Below are 13334 nucleotides of genomic sequence, written 5' to 3' on the forward strand. Positions count from 1 at the left end.
TTTTCCTTTATCCCGGAAAGCAGAAGGTTATAACTAAATGGGCGGAGAAATAAGGGAGAAAATGGGTCAGGCATTTCGTCGAGCGACTGGTAGGCTCCGATCGGTGGATCAATCACAACCCACAAAAAACAAGAAGACCTTTGGGTCCCACCGATGAACAGAAGATACCCAGAGCTTCCCAGCATGAAGGTAATTCATTTCCCTATTCAGATAAAATGAAAGTTAATTTTTACTTTGAGTTCTTATGTTTCCTGGTAGATGATTGAATTTGAATCTTTGGGATTTAAAGGTAGAGTTACGAGAAGTAATCCTGAGAATGTGCTGGAAGAAAGAGATCCCAAGTATGATGCAATGCTTAGTCAAATAGTGGGTAGGATTTCAGCTAAGCCTGGTGGCAAACTTGAGATGGGTGAGGTCAGTTCAGTTCATTAAAGTTTTATTTCTCTTTTCTCTAATTTGGTTATATTTTAGTGAATAACAGTTAATTCAAAAAGGTAATTTATAGCTGTAATAGTTAATTCAAAAAGGTAATTTATAGCTATAATAGTGTTCGATAGAATCAAAACAATGCCTTAGGTAGGATTTCCCCCCAAAGGTTTCCACTTGAAGGAAATGGAATGTAGAGACTAGGAAACCATTCAAAGAACTAAACCACTAAACATATTTGAAGTAAAATTGCTCAGAAGTTTGATTCATGGACTGGCTATGCCTTATAGCCGTTTCAATTCTATTATCCAAAAAAGCCCTTTCTTCATATTGAGAACCTAAAATCGAACAAAACTACTAAGTGAGACTCAATCTCGTTTAATAAAAACAGAAACCTGCTTTTGAGTTGAAAAGCTGGAATGGAGAGAGATAGTGACGTTGAGAGAGTAAAATTGAGAGGGGAATTTTCTTCAGAGAATGTTTGGACGGCGTTCGTTGATCATCTCAGTAAAAGAGTGTCTCGACGAGAGTTAAGGGAGTTGTTTTCATCTCACGGTCCGGTAGTCAGAGTGTTCATTCCCAGAGAAACAAGGAATCCGAAATACAAATTCTTCACTTTTGCTTTTGTGCATTTTGGCAATGAGGAAAGTCTAAGAAGGGCGATAGCCAAACTGAATGGTTCGATGATTGATGGTTGGAGGATTTCAGTGGGTACTGCAAGATACAAGGATGCTAGGGTGAGGTCAGTCGGGAAGAACACTTCTTTGGTGATGCCTTCAAGGTCGAACACAGAAGATCTTTCAAGGTTCAAAGAGAAAGGTGTTATTAACAGGAGTGTAAGGGATACAAGATCTTACAAGGAGGCCTTACTGTCTGATAGATTGAAGAACAATGCATCGGACCATAGGGATCGGTCGATCGATGGTTTCAACAGGAGGAAAGGTATAAAAAATAGTTGGGAAATGCATATTCCGTCTGAGAGCTCCAGTTGGGTGAAGAGATCATTAACGGGGATCATCAAACATTCTTTTGAGTTCGAATTAGTCCAGAAGGCCTTAGTTAATGAAGGTTTTGATGTCCAGATCTCCAGATGGGGTTATGTCTGGAATTCGTGTGTTATTACATTTAAGTCGACTGAAGAAATGATGGATGCATGGCTAGAGAAAAATGATGAGTTATTTTTCTGGTTTGATAGGTTGGCACTTTTATTGAACGATGATGGTGTTCCAATGGCTTTTTGCCTCGTACATCTGTTTGGGGTTCCATTGTTATGTTGGCAAAATTCCTTTTTGGAACGGGTAGCAGGAAAGTGGGGATTGGTGGAAGAGATTCATGAAGATATAGTTATCAGAGCAGACCTATCGATGGTGAAGATTTTGGTTAGGGTGGCCAGCCCTTATGACGTCCCTGAGGAGATAACTATTGGATCCTATGGAAGATCGTTCAAAGTTAAGATTAAGCTGGGTTCGGTGCTTGAGTATTCTTCCGTTTCCTTTAACAAGTCGCCGGTGGGAGGTTCCGACGATAGACAATTTGGTGAGGAATTTTCTGGAGACAAGGTTGACAGTAGTCTGTCAGATAGCATGGAAAGTGCTGAACGTTCAGAAGAAAACAACAGACAAAAGGTAGATATTTGGTTTGACCAAGGAGCTAACACGGGTTTGGTTGGAGTTGGTGAGGAAATTCAACTCCCAACGTTTAACAAAGTTGGGAAAGGCATTAATTGTGTGCTGTCAGCGTGTCAGGATCTTGGGACTAACAATTTTGGTGAATACGCGGGTTTGGGATGTAGATTTTCAAATTTTTCGGCTGATGGGTCTATAGCCCAATCATCAGATAATGGGCAACTTGGTTCTCCACCTCTAAAAATTATTCCAGCTGGGCCTGGTGTTAAGCTGGATAAATTTGGGAAAATGGACCAGAAGCAGTTTCTGGTTGAATTTGCAAACTCAAAGGAAGATAAAAATGGAGGTATGCCACTTTCTGGTTTGAGAAAGTGTTCTAGAGGATTGGAATCAAATTTAGAGGAAAAGTCGATTGACTACATTTTATGTTCTGGAAGTAAGATTTCCAGGGGAAGAACGCTTGATCGACCCAACTCTCCATTGACTACAAAGAGTGAACCGTTGGAAAAGAGAAGTATTAGCTTCAAAAGGGTCTACAAGAGATCCAGGGAGAGAAGACATTGGTTAGAGAAAGATGAAATTGTTGTTCCTCGAGAAGAGGAATCTCTAGAGAGGCTAAATGGGAAGATTTTGGATCCTAATTCAGTTCTGCCGGTCAGTGCAGTTGCAGAACCTAATTTGGAAGGTTGTATGGGGTCTACTTTGGAGAGACAGGTTGTTGACAGCAGTTTGGATAGTATATGGGAAGGGTGGCACTTAGAAGGAGATAGTTATTCCTTCAACTCTAAGTCCTTTAATAGAAGAGCCAAAGATTGTTGACCAGATTGGCATTGGATCAAGTTAGCATTGAAACAGTTTCTTCTTCAGATTTTGTTGTTCTTTTGGAGGAAGCTATAGCTACTTGGGAAATCAGTAATAGATTGGGTGTGTCTTTCAAGGGTGGGAAATCATCTTTTTTGGAGAAAATCATAAAGTTGGAGGAGGATTTGAGGCTGGTTTGATTTTCGGTGTTTATTGGGTTTTCTAATACTTATTTGAATCATGATGAAATTTCAATTAGCCATTATTACGTGGAACGTTAGGGGTTTGGGAAGGAAGGAAAAACACAGAGCTGTTCAAAATCTAGTTTTAAAGAGACGTCCTATTCTTCTTCTATTGCAAGAAACAAAAGTGGAGAAGGTTCAGGGACAATTTCTAAGGAGAAGTGGTTTGAATACTCTTCAAGGTTTTGCAGAATCTCCAGCAGTGGGTTCTTCTGGAGGGCTATTGAGTTGCTGGGATGAGTGCTCTTTTGAAGTTGACAACCTTATTATAAACAGAAGGTTTATTGCAGTTTTTGGAAAGTTTCTAACTTCACAGTTTAGGTGTGGTTTTATTAATGTTTATGGGCCTAGTATCGAAGAAGAGAAAGCAAGCTTCTTTGAAGAGTTAGCTGTTTTTATTTGTGGACTGAATATCCCTTTATGTGTGGGAGGTGATTTTAATGTGCATCTTTCTGAAGAAGAGAAGGTGGGGAGAGCTCCAAACAGAAGTTCAATAAGAATTTTCAGCCAATTTCTGCAACATACAGGGTTAATTGATTTACCTTTACATGGGGGCAGATTCACTTGGTGTACCAACCAGGATTTACCCACCTATGTTAGACTGGACAGGTTCCTCGTTGATGTTCATTTCCTAGAAGCATTTCCTGATGTTACACAATACTTGTTGCCAAGGTCAGTGTCAGATCATAATGCTGTTTTTCTGGAGAATGAGGGGGTCAGTTGGGAGAAGAAACCGTTCAAACTCTTTAATTATTTGATGGAAGAGGACGGTTTCCAGAATTTAGTTGAGTCTACTGTTAAAGAATGCAAGTCTGATCAGAGGAAAGCAAGAATTCTATCTATCCTGAAATCCACTAAACTGTCGATCAAACAATGGGCGGGGAAAAGAGACCATTTTCCTTCTGTAGAGATTACAGATTTAGAAAAGAGGATTCACTTGGAAGAGGTGAACTTGCAGCAGAGGCAAGGTACATATGTTTGGGACACAGGATCAGATTTGAACAATATGAGATCAGAATTATGGAGGTTGTATAAGATTGAAGAACAAATATGGTTTCAAAAATCGAGAGCTAGATGGGTAGAAGAAGGGGACCGCAATACAAGATTTTTTCATACTTGTGCGTTGATTAGGAGAAAGAGGAATTCCATGAATGTTTTGAATGTCAATGGAGAGATAACTCAAGATCCATCTGTCATCAAAGCTTGTGTCAAAGATCATTTTTTTGGAATTTACAACTCTAGTTCTACTTTGGAAGTAGAAGATATGAAGATGAATTTTTCAAAAATTTCAGTGGAGCAAAGTAATATTCTGGAAAAAGAATTCACGGAGGAAGAAATATGGGAGACTCTACAATCATGTGATAGCAACAAAGCTCCCGGCCCGGATGATTTTAATATGGGTTTCTTCAAGAAATTTTGGGTTGTTCTTAAGGTTGATATTCTGAAATTCTTTCATAACTTTTATTTAGTAAAAGATTGGGAACATGGAGTAAATCATACTTTCATTACTCTTATCCCCAAGGTGGCCAATATTGGTGGATTAGATGACTATAGACCTATAAGCCTTGTAGGAGGTTTGTACAAGATCCTCTCAAAATGTCTTTCGAGGAGATTAAGGAATTGCATTTCTGATGTAATGAGCCCTATGCAGTTTGCTTTCATTCCAGGTCGTCAAATTCTGGATTGTTCTCTTATAGCCAATGAGGGGATTGATTTTTGGAGGAAAAAGGGACTCAAAGGATGTGTGTTTAAAGTGGATTTTAGAAGGGCATATGACACTGTGGATTGGTCTATTCTTTTTAAGGTTATGGAGAAAATGGGTTTCGGTTCTAAATGGAGAAGTTGGATAAAACAATGTGTTACTACTGCTTCTATTTCAGTTTTGATAAATGGGGTACCTTCTCAGGAATTCCTATGGCAAGGGGTCTCCGCCAGGGCTGTTCTCTTTCGCCCTTGCTTTTTAACTTAGTTGGGGAACTCCTAAATGTCTTGCTCTTAAAGGTTGTCTCTGATGGATTGTTTTCTGGTCTGCATATTGGGAGGAATGAGACTGCTTTCAACTTATCTCATCTGCAATTTGCAGACGACCTAATTATTTCTGTGGGGCTTCGAAAATGGAGATTTCAAATGTTAAAAGGGTTTTAAGAGTGTTTGAAGTTATGTCTGGTCTGCAGTTGAATCTTAAGAAAAGCAAGTTATTTGGTGTTAATACGGCTACATAGGAGGTAGAGGAGTGGGCGTCGTCTATTGGCTGTGCAGTGGGGAAATTTCCTTCTGAGTATCTAGGTCTGCCGCTTGGTGCAACACGGAATTCAACATCTCTTTGGGATCCGGTTGTTTCAAAATTTAACAACAAACTAGCAGGTTGGAAAGCTGCCACCCTTTCCTTGGCAGGGAGATTAGTTTTGATTAAATCGGTTCTCTGTTCTCTTCCTACTTACTACTTGTCTATATTCAAAATTCCATCACCAGTAACTTCTAAACTCAACTCAATCATGTCTAAGTTCTTATGGGGAGGTGGAGCGAAGAAAAATAAGATTCATTGGGTTAGTTGGCTTAACGTGTGCAAGCCAAAGGAGGCTGGTGGTTTAGGAGTGTTAAATATTAGCAATATGAACAGAGAACTATTGGGGAAATGGTCTTGGAGATTTGCTAATGACAAGGATGCTGTTTGGAGGAGAATGATCTGTTCAAAATACAATATTGATCCTTTTTCTTTATTGTTCAATAGCAAAATCCCAGCTCAAGCTTCTTGGATTTGGAGCTCGGTGGCGAATTCTTATTTTAAAGAAGACTCTTTTGGTTGTTATTTCCGCAGCATGTTCAGACTAGGAGTTGGGAATGGTCAATTTATTCAGTTTTGGCAGGACAAATGGGCAATGGACTACCCTCTTAAGGTTTCTTTTCCGAGACTGTTCGCAATCTCTACAAACCAGTTTGGAAAACTGATTGAATTTGGCGAGTTCAGTTCTTTGGGATGGATCTGGAATATTCAGTTGAGGAGAAGCTTAGCCGATTGGGAATTTGAACAGTGGGCTAACCTGATGGCTATCATTTCTAATTTTTGTCTGTCTAAAGAGGCAATCGATGGTCTGATTTGGAAAGGAAACGAAACTGGTGTCTATTCTGATAATTCATGTGTGAAGACTTGTTCTTTGGCTCAGAAGGAGGATTATGTTTGGAAGAAATTTGTGTGGAAAGGTCTGGTGCCACCAAGAGTCGAGGTATTCATGTGGCAGGTAGTTCTTCAAAAACTGCCAGTGAGGTCTGAACTGGTTAAGAGAGGGGTTACGGGTATAACAGATCTTTCTTGTCCTCTATGTAATTTGGAGGTTGAATCTTCTTCTCATTTATTTTTCTCGTGTTCAGTTGTGTGGTCACTTTGGAACAAATTTGTGCAGTATTGGAGTCTTTCTGTGGTTTTTCATACAAATGCGCAGAAGTTTCTTCAAGCTTGGGAAGATCTAAATCCTAGGTCTGCTATTTGGAAGTTCATTCCTGCCGTTGTTATTTGGACTGTTTGGAAAGTAAGAAATGATATTGTTTTTGATAGAGGGAAGTTTGACCATCTTAATCTATTTTTCCTAGCAAGAGTACGACTTGCATCTTGGTTCTCAGCTAAGTTTGCAGATTCTGTAATTTCAATGGATTCTCTAATCGGGGACCCTTTTCTTGGGGATTCATGCTTTCCTCTCAACAAATCGATTGTTACTACAATTCCTTGGTCCCCCCCTCCTAAGGGCTTTGTAAAATTGAATGTGGATGCAACTACAAATTCTGATTGGAACAGCAGTGGAGTTGCGGGTATTCTAAGAGATGAGGAAGGTATTATTCTAGGATCTTTTAAGGAGGCCACGGGTCCAGGTCCACCTATTATGATGGAGCTAAGGGCTATTCAGAAGGGCTTAATTTTCTTTGATTCAGTGAAAGGAGGTATTAATGGTCGTTTGTTGTTAGAATCAGACTGCAAATTGGCAGTGGATTGGGTTAAGAATGGAACTTTCTGCCCTCAGATTTTTGTCATTCTTGTAAGGAACATAACAATTAAGCTAAAAGAAGTTGAGGGTGTTATTAGATGGGTTGCTCGGACAGCCAATATTGAGGCTGATGGGTTGGCTAAATCCGCCATTGGCTAATTCCAGTGTGTCTTAGGGGTATTTTATGTTGGGATTTTCAAATTGTTGTAAGGGGCTTATCTTCTTGTTGTAATCTTATGTATTTTCATTAATGAAGTTTAAGGCACTCTTTTCCTCCTTCCTCTGATGAAGGAACTCATTATAAGTTCCTTATTCAAGAAGGGGGTTTTTAATGAGGCTTACAATTCCTATCAAAAAAAAATTCTATTATCCAAAAACATGGAATTCCCTTTTTAGGATGATTTTGCTCACTCCTATGTATTTCTAGTATTGTCAAATTTTTATTGATTTTTTGTTGTGTAGTGGGATCTGCTGTTCTTTTGAAATGAGATGGACCAGAATGCAAGTTCATGTCAAAATAGTGGTTGGTTTAGCACCAATCTTAAGCAACATTCACATATGGCCTCTCTCTTGAGCTTGACTCAGATTGCTAGGGACCTTGTTTTTTCAATTTAAGGAAGTGACTCTGAAGTCCCTATGCTATCTCTCTCTTATACCGTTTAAACTCTCTGCCTTTGCGTTGATTCATCTTCTAGTGCCATTTCTATGATAACAAACTTTGTAGGATTTGATGAAGTTTAGAGTCTATAGACCTCCATTTGACCTGAGCTTTGTCTTGTTTTCACTGAATTGAATAGTATACTATGATATTCATTGGGATAGAGGGATGAGTTACTAGTGTAAATAATTTAGTAGAATGATTTCAATTGGTCTTTTTTTTATAGGAATTGGGCCCCGTTAAAAACCCCCTTCTTAGTTATTGTGTTGAAAAACACAGTAACCAAAGGAAGGGGAAAAGGGTGCCCTAAGTTTATTACCAAACATAGGAATTACAACCAAACCGAAACACACACAAAAAAACCTTCAACAATAACCCTGAAACCCCAAACTCACACCCTCAACACTCACTATCCTATTCCAGATTTAGCTAAACAGTCAGCTTCCCCATTAATACATCTGTTGATATGCCAAAGAGTAACACTAAACTGCAACACTGTCTTCTGAATTTCTTTGATCAAATCAACATAGAGAACCGGACACAGATCATGGTTGTTGATCCATTTTAACGCAAGAAAAGAATCACTTTCCAATATTAGATACCCCTTATCCCTCCAAGCTGAATCAAAAAATAAGTCTAACCCTGCTTTGATCGCAAAAATCTCTGCCTGAATCGGAGGGTACGGATCTGTTGCTCTAGAAAAGGAAGCCAACTTCATATTATCAACATCCTTAAGGATTCCTCCTATTCCACTTCTTCTCCAATCAAAAGTAACTGCCCCATCAACATTCAACTTAAAATAACCCGTAGGAGGAGGACACCACTTCAAATTTTGCAGCCGCACCTTTGAAGGTGAACGATGCACATCCGCTAAAGATAAATCACCCACAAGGCTATCAAAATGAATAGAAATACTCTTATATTTAGCAAAGAACCACGAAGCCACCCTATACCTTACCAAAAAGAAAAGATTAGCATTATCCATCTTGCCATTCTGAAACACAATCTGATTCCTACAAATCCAGACAATCCACAAAACTGCACCCTGAATAAATTGCCAAATAGCCGATAGGCCTTAATTCCACCCATGAAAGCAAGAAACCTTTAGGGTTATTGGGTAGCACTGAACAAACATTCCACAACCGGAGGAATTTAACCCAAATCTCCCAAACCTGAACACAGGAAAAGAATAAGTGACTCACCGATTCAGGTTCCCCTCCATAGAACACACAATTAGGATTTTCGATACCTACGTCACCTCTGCTCAATAAAACTGATTTGACAACCAATTTATGGTGAACAATTTGCCAAAGGAAAACCTCCACTTTAGGTGGAACTAACCCCTTCCACACAATCTCCGCCCAGGAGACATCTGGCTCGGATAGTCTTGAAAAAATCCTAGAGCTGGACTGCACCGAAAACACGCCATCCCCGCTCCCTTTCTAGGCATAGCAATCTTCACCCATCAAACTAGGACGGAAATTATTCAACAAAACCATCATTTGCAGCCATTGATCAAATTCCCTGTCCATTAAATCTCTCCTAAGCTGAACAACCCACTCCCACTCCCTATTACTAACACTCCCAAACTCAGCCACAACTCCATCCTTATTAACCGAAAAAGCATATATCCTTGAGAATAGAGACTTCAAGGTATAGTTACTTGCCCATACGTCATGCCAAAACCTAATAGAATCACCTTTCCCAACCTGTAGCACTAGGTTATTTCGAAAACAAACACCAAAAGTATCATTCAACCGATAGTTTTGTAATATGCCATTCCAAATCCAAGACGCACTTGTATGCAAATTAGCATAAAAAACAATAGACCTCTTATCAACGTTGTACTTTGCACAGATCATCTCCTTCCACCATGACTCCTTCTCACTACCAAACTTCCAAACCCATTTGCCCAAGAGAGCCCTATTCCTAACCTTTAGATCTGAAATTCCCAGTCCCCCAAATTCTTTATTCTTGCAAACAGTATTCCAGTTGACCCAATGGATCCGTTTCTTCTCTTCCGATGACCCCCATAAAAAATTAGACATTAAAGATTCCAATTTTTTCCGAACAGCCACAGGCATTTTGAAAAACGACATATAATAATTAGGAAGAGCATTCAGGACTGATTTTAACAAAACAACCCTTCTTGCAATGGATAATGAACCTGATTTCCAGCCTGCAAGTTTCTTGTAGAACTTATTCACAACCGGATCCCAAAGTTGAATTGAGTTCCTCCTAGCTCCCAAGGGTAACCCCAAATACTCCGCTGGAAAAGAGCCTCGCGAGCAGCCTATTGAGTTAACCCAATCCCCGACAATTGAGTCATGTAAATTAATGCCGAAAATCCTGCTCTTTAACAAATTCAGCTGCAGCCCTGTACACAACTCAAAGACAGTCAAAACCCGTTTCAAATTTTCCAATTGACCTTTAGAGGCTTTGCAGAAAATTATCAAGTCATCGGCAAACTGAAGATGAGAAAGCAAAACCGGAGAAGAATCACAGCCTATCTGAAAACCTTCGAACAAACCCAACACTACTGCTTTAGAAAGCAGAAGATTCAGAAATTCACCCACTAAATTAAACAATAGCGGTGATAAAGAACACCCTTGTCTAAGCCCCCTAGAAACTTTAAAACTTTTAGTAGGTGAACCATTAACAAGAACTGAAATAGAAGTTGTATTTAAACATTTAAAAATCCAAGACCTCCATCTTTGACCAAACCCCATGCACTCCATAATTTTGATTAAGATATCCCAATCCACGGTATCATAAGCTCTCTTAAAGTCCACTTTAAACACTAAACCTTCCCTACCTTTCCTCCTCCAAAAATCAATGGCTTCATTAGCAATTAACGAGCAATCACAAATTTGTCGCCCCGGGATGAAAGCAAATTGAGAATGACCAATCAACCCTCCTATGCACATTCTTAGTCTTTTTGACAAAACTTTGGACAGAATATTGTATAAACCCCCTACCAAACTGATAGGTCTATAGTCCTCAATACCAACTGAATTCGACTTCTTTGGAATTAGAGTAATGAAGGAATGGTTCACACCTTTTCCGAACTTCTTCCCATCATAGAAATCTTTAAAAAAAATTTGGATTTCTCCTTTCAAAACCGGCCAAAATTTCTTAAAAAAGCCCATATTCAATCCATCCGGACCCGGAGCTTTGTTGCTATCCGAAGACTGAATTGCCTCCCAAATTTCCTCCTCAGAGAAATTTCTTTCAAGAAGAGCTCCTTGCTCCTCCGATAGCCTGTTAAAATCCAGATCAAGCTTCTCAACCGCAACTGTCGGCTTGAAGTTGTAAATATCCTTGAAAAAATCGAAAATAATCGATTTTATCTTTCTAGGATCCTTCATCAAATTTCCTCTCACATCCAAGGTATTAAGAGCATTGACCCTCCCTCCATTCGTAGCACATCGATGAAAGTACCTCGAATTACGATCTCCATCCTTGATCCAAATCGCCCTAGATTTTTGGAACCAAACTAATTCCTCCTTTTTGTACAAAGACCATAAATCTTTTTTCTCTTTTGAAATATACATCATTGATACCATTGGATTCCTTTGTTGAATTTGTTCTTCTCGGGTCGAAATTAACCTCTCCTTGCTATCAATTAATTTAGGCAACTCCAGTCTGCACTCGTTAGACCATCTCTTGATCTCATTCTTTGTTTCTCTAAGCAGCACTTCAATACTCGGCCTCTTCCTCCTCTTCAAGTCTGAAATTTTCGATTCAACAGCATCTTTAAAGCCCTCCTCATCCATGACGTAATTGAAAAGTCTAAACGGTTTTGGACCCCAATTAAACTTGTTGGATTCTAGCGTCACTGCATTATGATCCGAGAGAGATTTTGGTAAAAGAATTTGGACAATGTCCGGGAAAAGACTAAGAAAATTATTCGAGACTAGAAACCTATCCAGTCTCACAAAAGAAGGATCTTCCCTATTGTTACCCCATGTAAATTTCCCTCCAACCAAAGGCAAATCCAAAAGATTAGCTTGAAACAGAAAGTCCCTAAACAGACTGATTGAAAAAACAGAAACTGATTTTCCCATTTTCTCATCTTGAGCTAAATGAGTATTAAAATCACCAGCTACACAGAGTGGACAAACCACTGAAGAAATAAAGCTTAATAATTCCTCAAAAAATGCCTCTTTATCCGAATCAACAGAAGGCCCATAAACATTGACAAAACAACATTCTTCTTGACTATCCATTAATACACCTTTCATAGCGACAAACCTAGAAGAAATTTTCAACAATCGAGGAGAAAACCAATTCTCATCCCATAAAGTCAAAATGCCTCTTGAAGCTCCGACAGCCGGAGACTCAGCAAAACCACCAAGGTAATTACCCCCCAACTTTCTTCTCAAAGAAAGATTAACCACCTCCAATTTCGTTTCTTGCAGAAAAAGAAACGAAGGTTTCTTATTCGACACTACCTTCTTCACTGCCCTAACCTTCTCCTTCCTTCCTAAACCCCTAACATTCTAAGTTACACAATTAACACCAACCATTACTAAAAAAAACTAAAACCTTCAGAAGAAAAGTGAGATTAGAGCCCACCCTCCTCACACCTATTCGGATTAACCCCCAAAAACTTCTCAGCAAAGGCGGACTTTCCCCCCTTAAAATTAACACCTAACATTTTGCTTATCCTCCAGGTTAAGTCCAAATCCACATTCTCTAATGGACAGTCATCTGCATAAAAAAACTTCTCCGAATCGCCTCTTTGACTCTTCTTCCTTAGCCTGCTATAAACTCTATCGCAGAAAACAGTTGCAGCATATACCGGGCGACTACGAATTAAAGGAGGGGATGAAGAACACCTCCTGCTAGACAAAATCCCTGCTTGTGGAGTGGAGTATCCTTTCTGAAATAAATCATCACCTGTTTCTGACGAGGTGATATCAGTTTATTTGTTACCCTTCTTTTATATTACAGTTTTGGTTTGTGGTACACCCGATACAATGATTGTATCTGCTAATGGTGTTGGAGAGGAATGTTTTTGACACGATATAGTGTTCCTTTAATGTTGGTTAATAATTAACTTCCTCCTACTGCAGGCATTTGTGGCCGAAAATCCTAGCAGACCCTTGCCAAAATTGCGGAATACAACGCCCGAGTCCACAAGGTATGAAGAAAGGACTGCACCTCCAGGAACCTTGAATGTGAAACAGCTACACCACATCATGCTTTTACATCAGGGCAAGGCCGAAGATCATGATGGTCCCATGGATGTTAACCGGATTGCAGATAAGTTCAGATTGGATGTCTCAAAGGTCCAAACAATCTTGCAATTCATATCCCTTCCTCCAGAGGACATGAAACCCAAAAACCGCTAAATGAAGAACACTGACTTCCATTTTCCTCTTATTCACAAGTTGGATTTTGTGTTTGAATAGGGGTGCTGGTTTCATTTCAGAATAAATTTTGAAGTTTATCAATTGACATTAGTTTATATTCCTCAGCATGTAAAGGAACAGTTTAGAATGTTTTTGATGTTCATTCTGATAGACACTGTATTATGTATGAATTTATGAAAAATATAATAGAAAGATGGGTTGTTTTACCATGATGCTCATCTGATTCT

The 13334-nt window shown here is 39.2% G+C and overlaps 1 protein-coding gene across 1 annotated transcript; it reads left to right on the forward strand.

The window, feature by feature from the left end:
* The first annotated feature begins 153 nt into the window (after window positions 1-153).
* LOC120218375 lies at window positions 154-13286 on the forward strand. Its single transcript, XM_039215326.1, has 3 exons — window positions 154-189; window positions 259-414; window positions 12808-13286. The coding sequence occupies exons 1-3, from the start codon at window positions 154-156 to the stop codon at window positions 13084-13086; spliced, it is 471 nt and encodes a 156-aa protein (XP_039071257.1). The 3' UTR covers window positions 13087-13286.
* The last annotated feature ends 48 nt before the right edge of the window (window positions 13287-13334 follow it).

Source organism: Hibiscus syriacus, unplaced genomic scaffold (assembly GCF_006381635.1).
Source record: "Hibiscus syriacus cultivar Baekdansim isolate YM2019G1 unplaced genomic scaffold, ASM638163v2 tig00110198_pilon, whole genome shotgun sequence".
Lineage (NCBI taxonomy): Eukaryota > Viridiplantae > Streptophyta > Magnoliopsida > Malvales > Malvaceae > Hibiscus > Hibiscus syriacus.

Coding starts and splice junctions, on each gene's coding strand:
- LOC120218375 (XM_039215326.1), top strand. CDS start 154: ATGAACAGAAGATACCCAGAGCTTCCCAGCATGAAG. Junction 190..258: donor CAGAGCTTCCCAGCATGAAG/GTAATTCATTTC, acceptor GTTTCCTGGTAG/ATGATTGAATTTGAATCTTT. Junction 415..12,807: donor GCAAACTTGAGATGGGTGAG/GTCAGTTCAGTT, acceptor CTCCTACTGCAG/GCATTTGTGGCCGAAAATCC.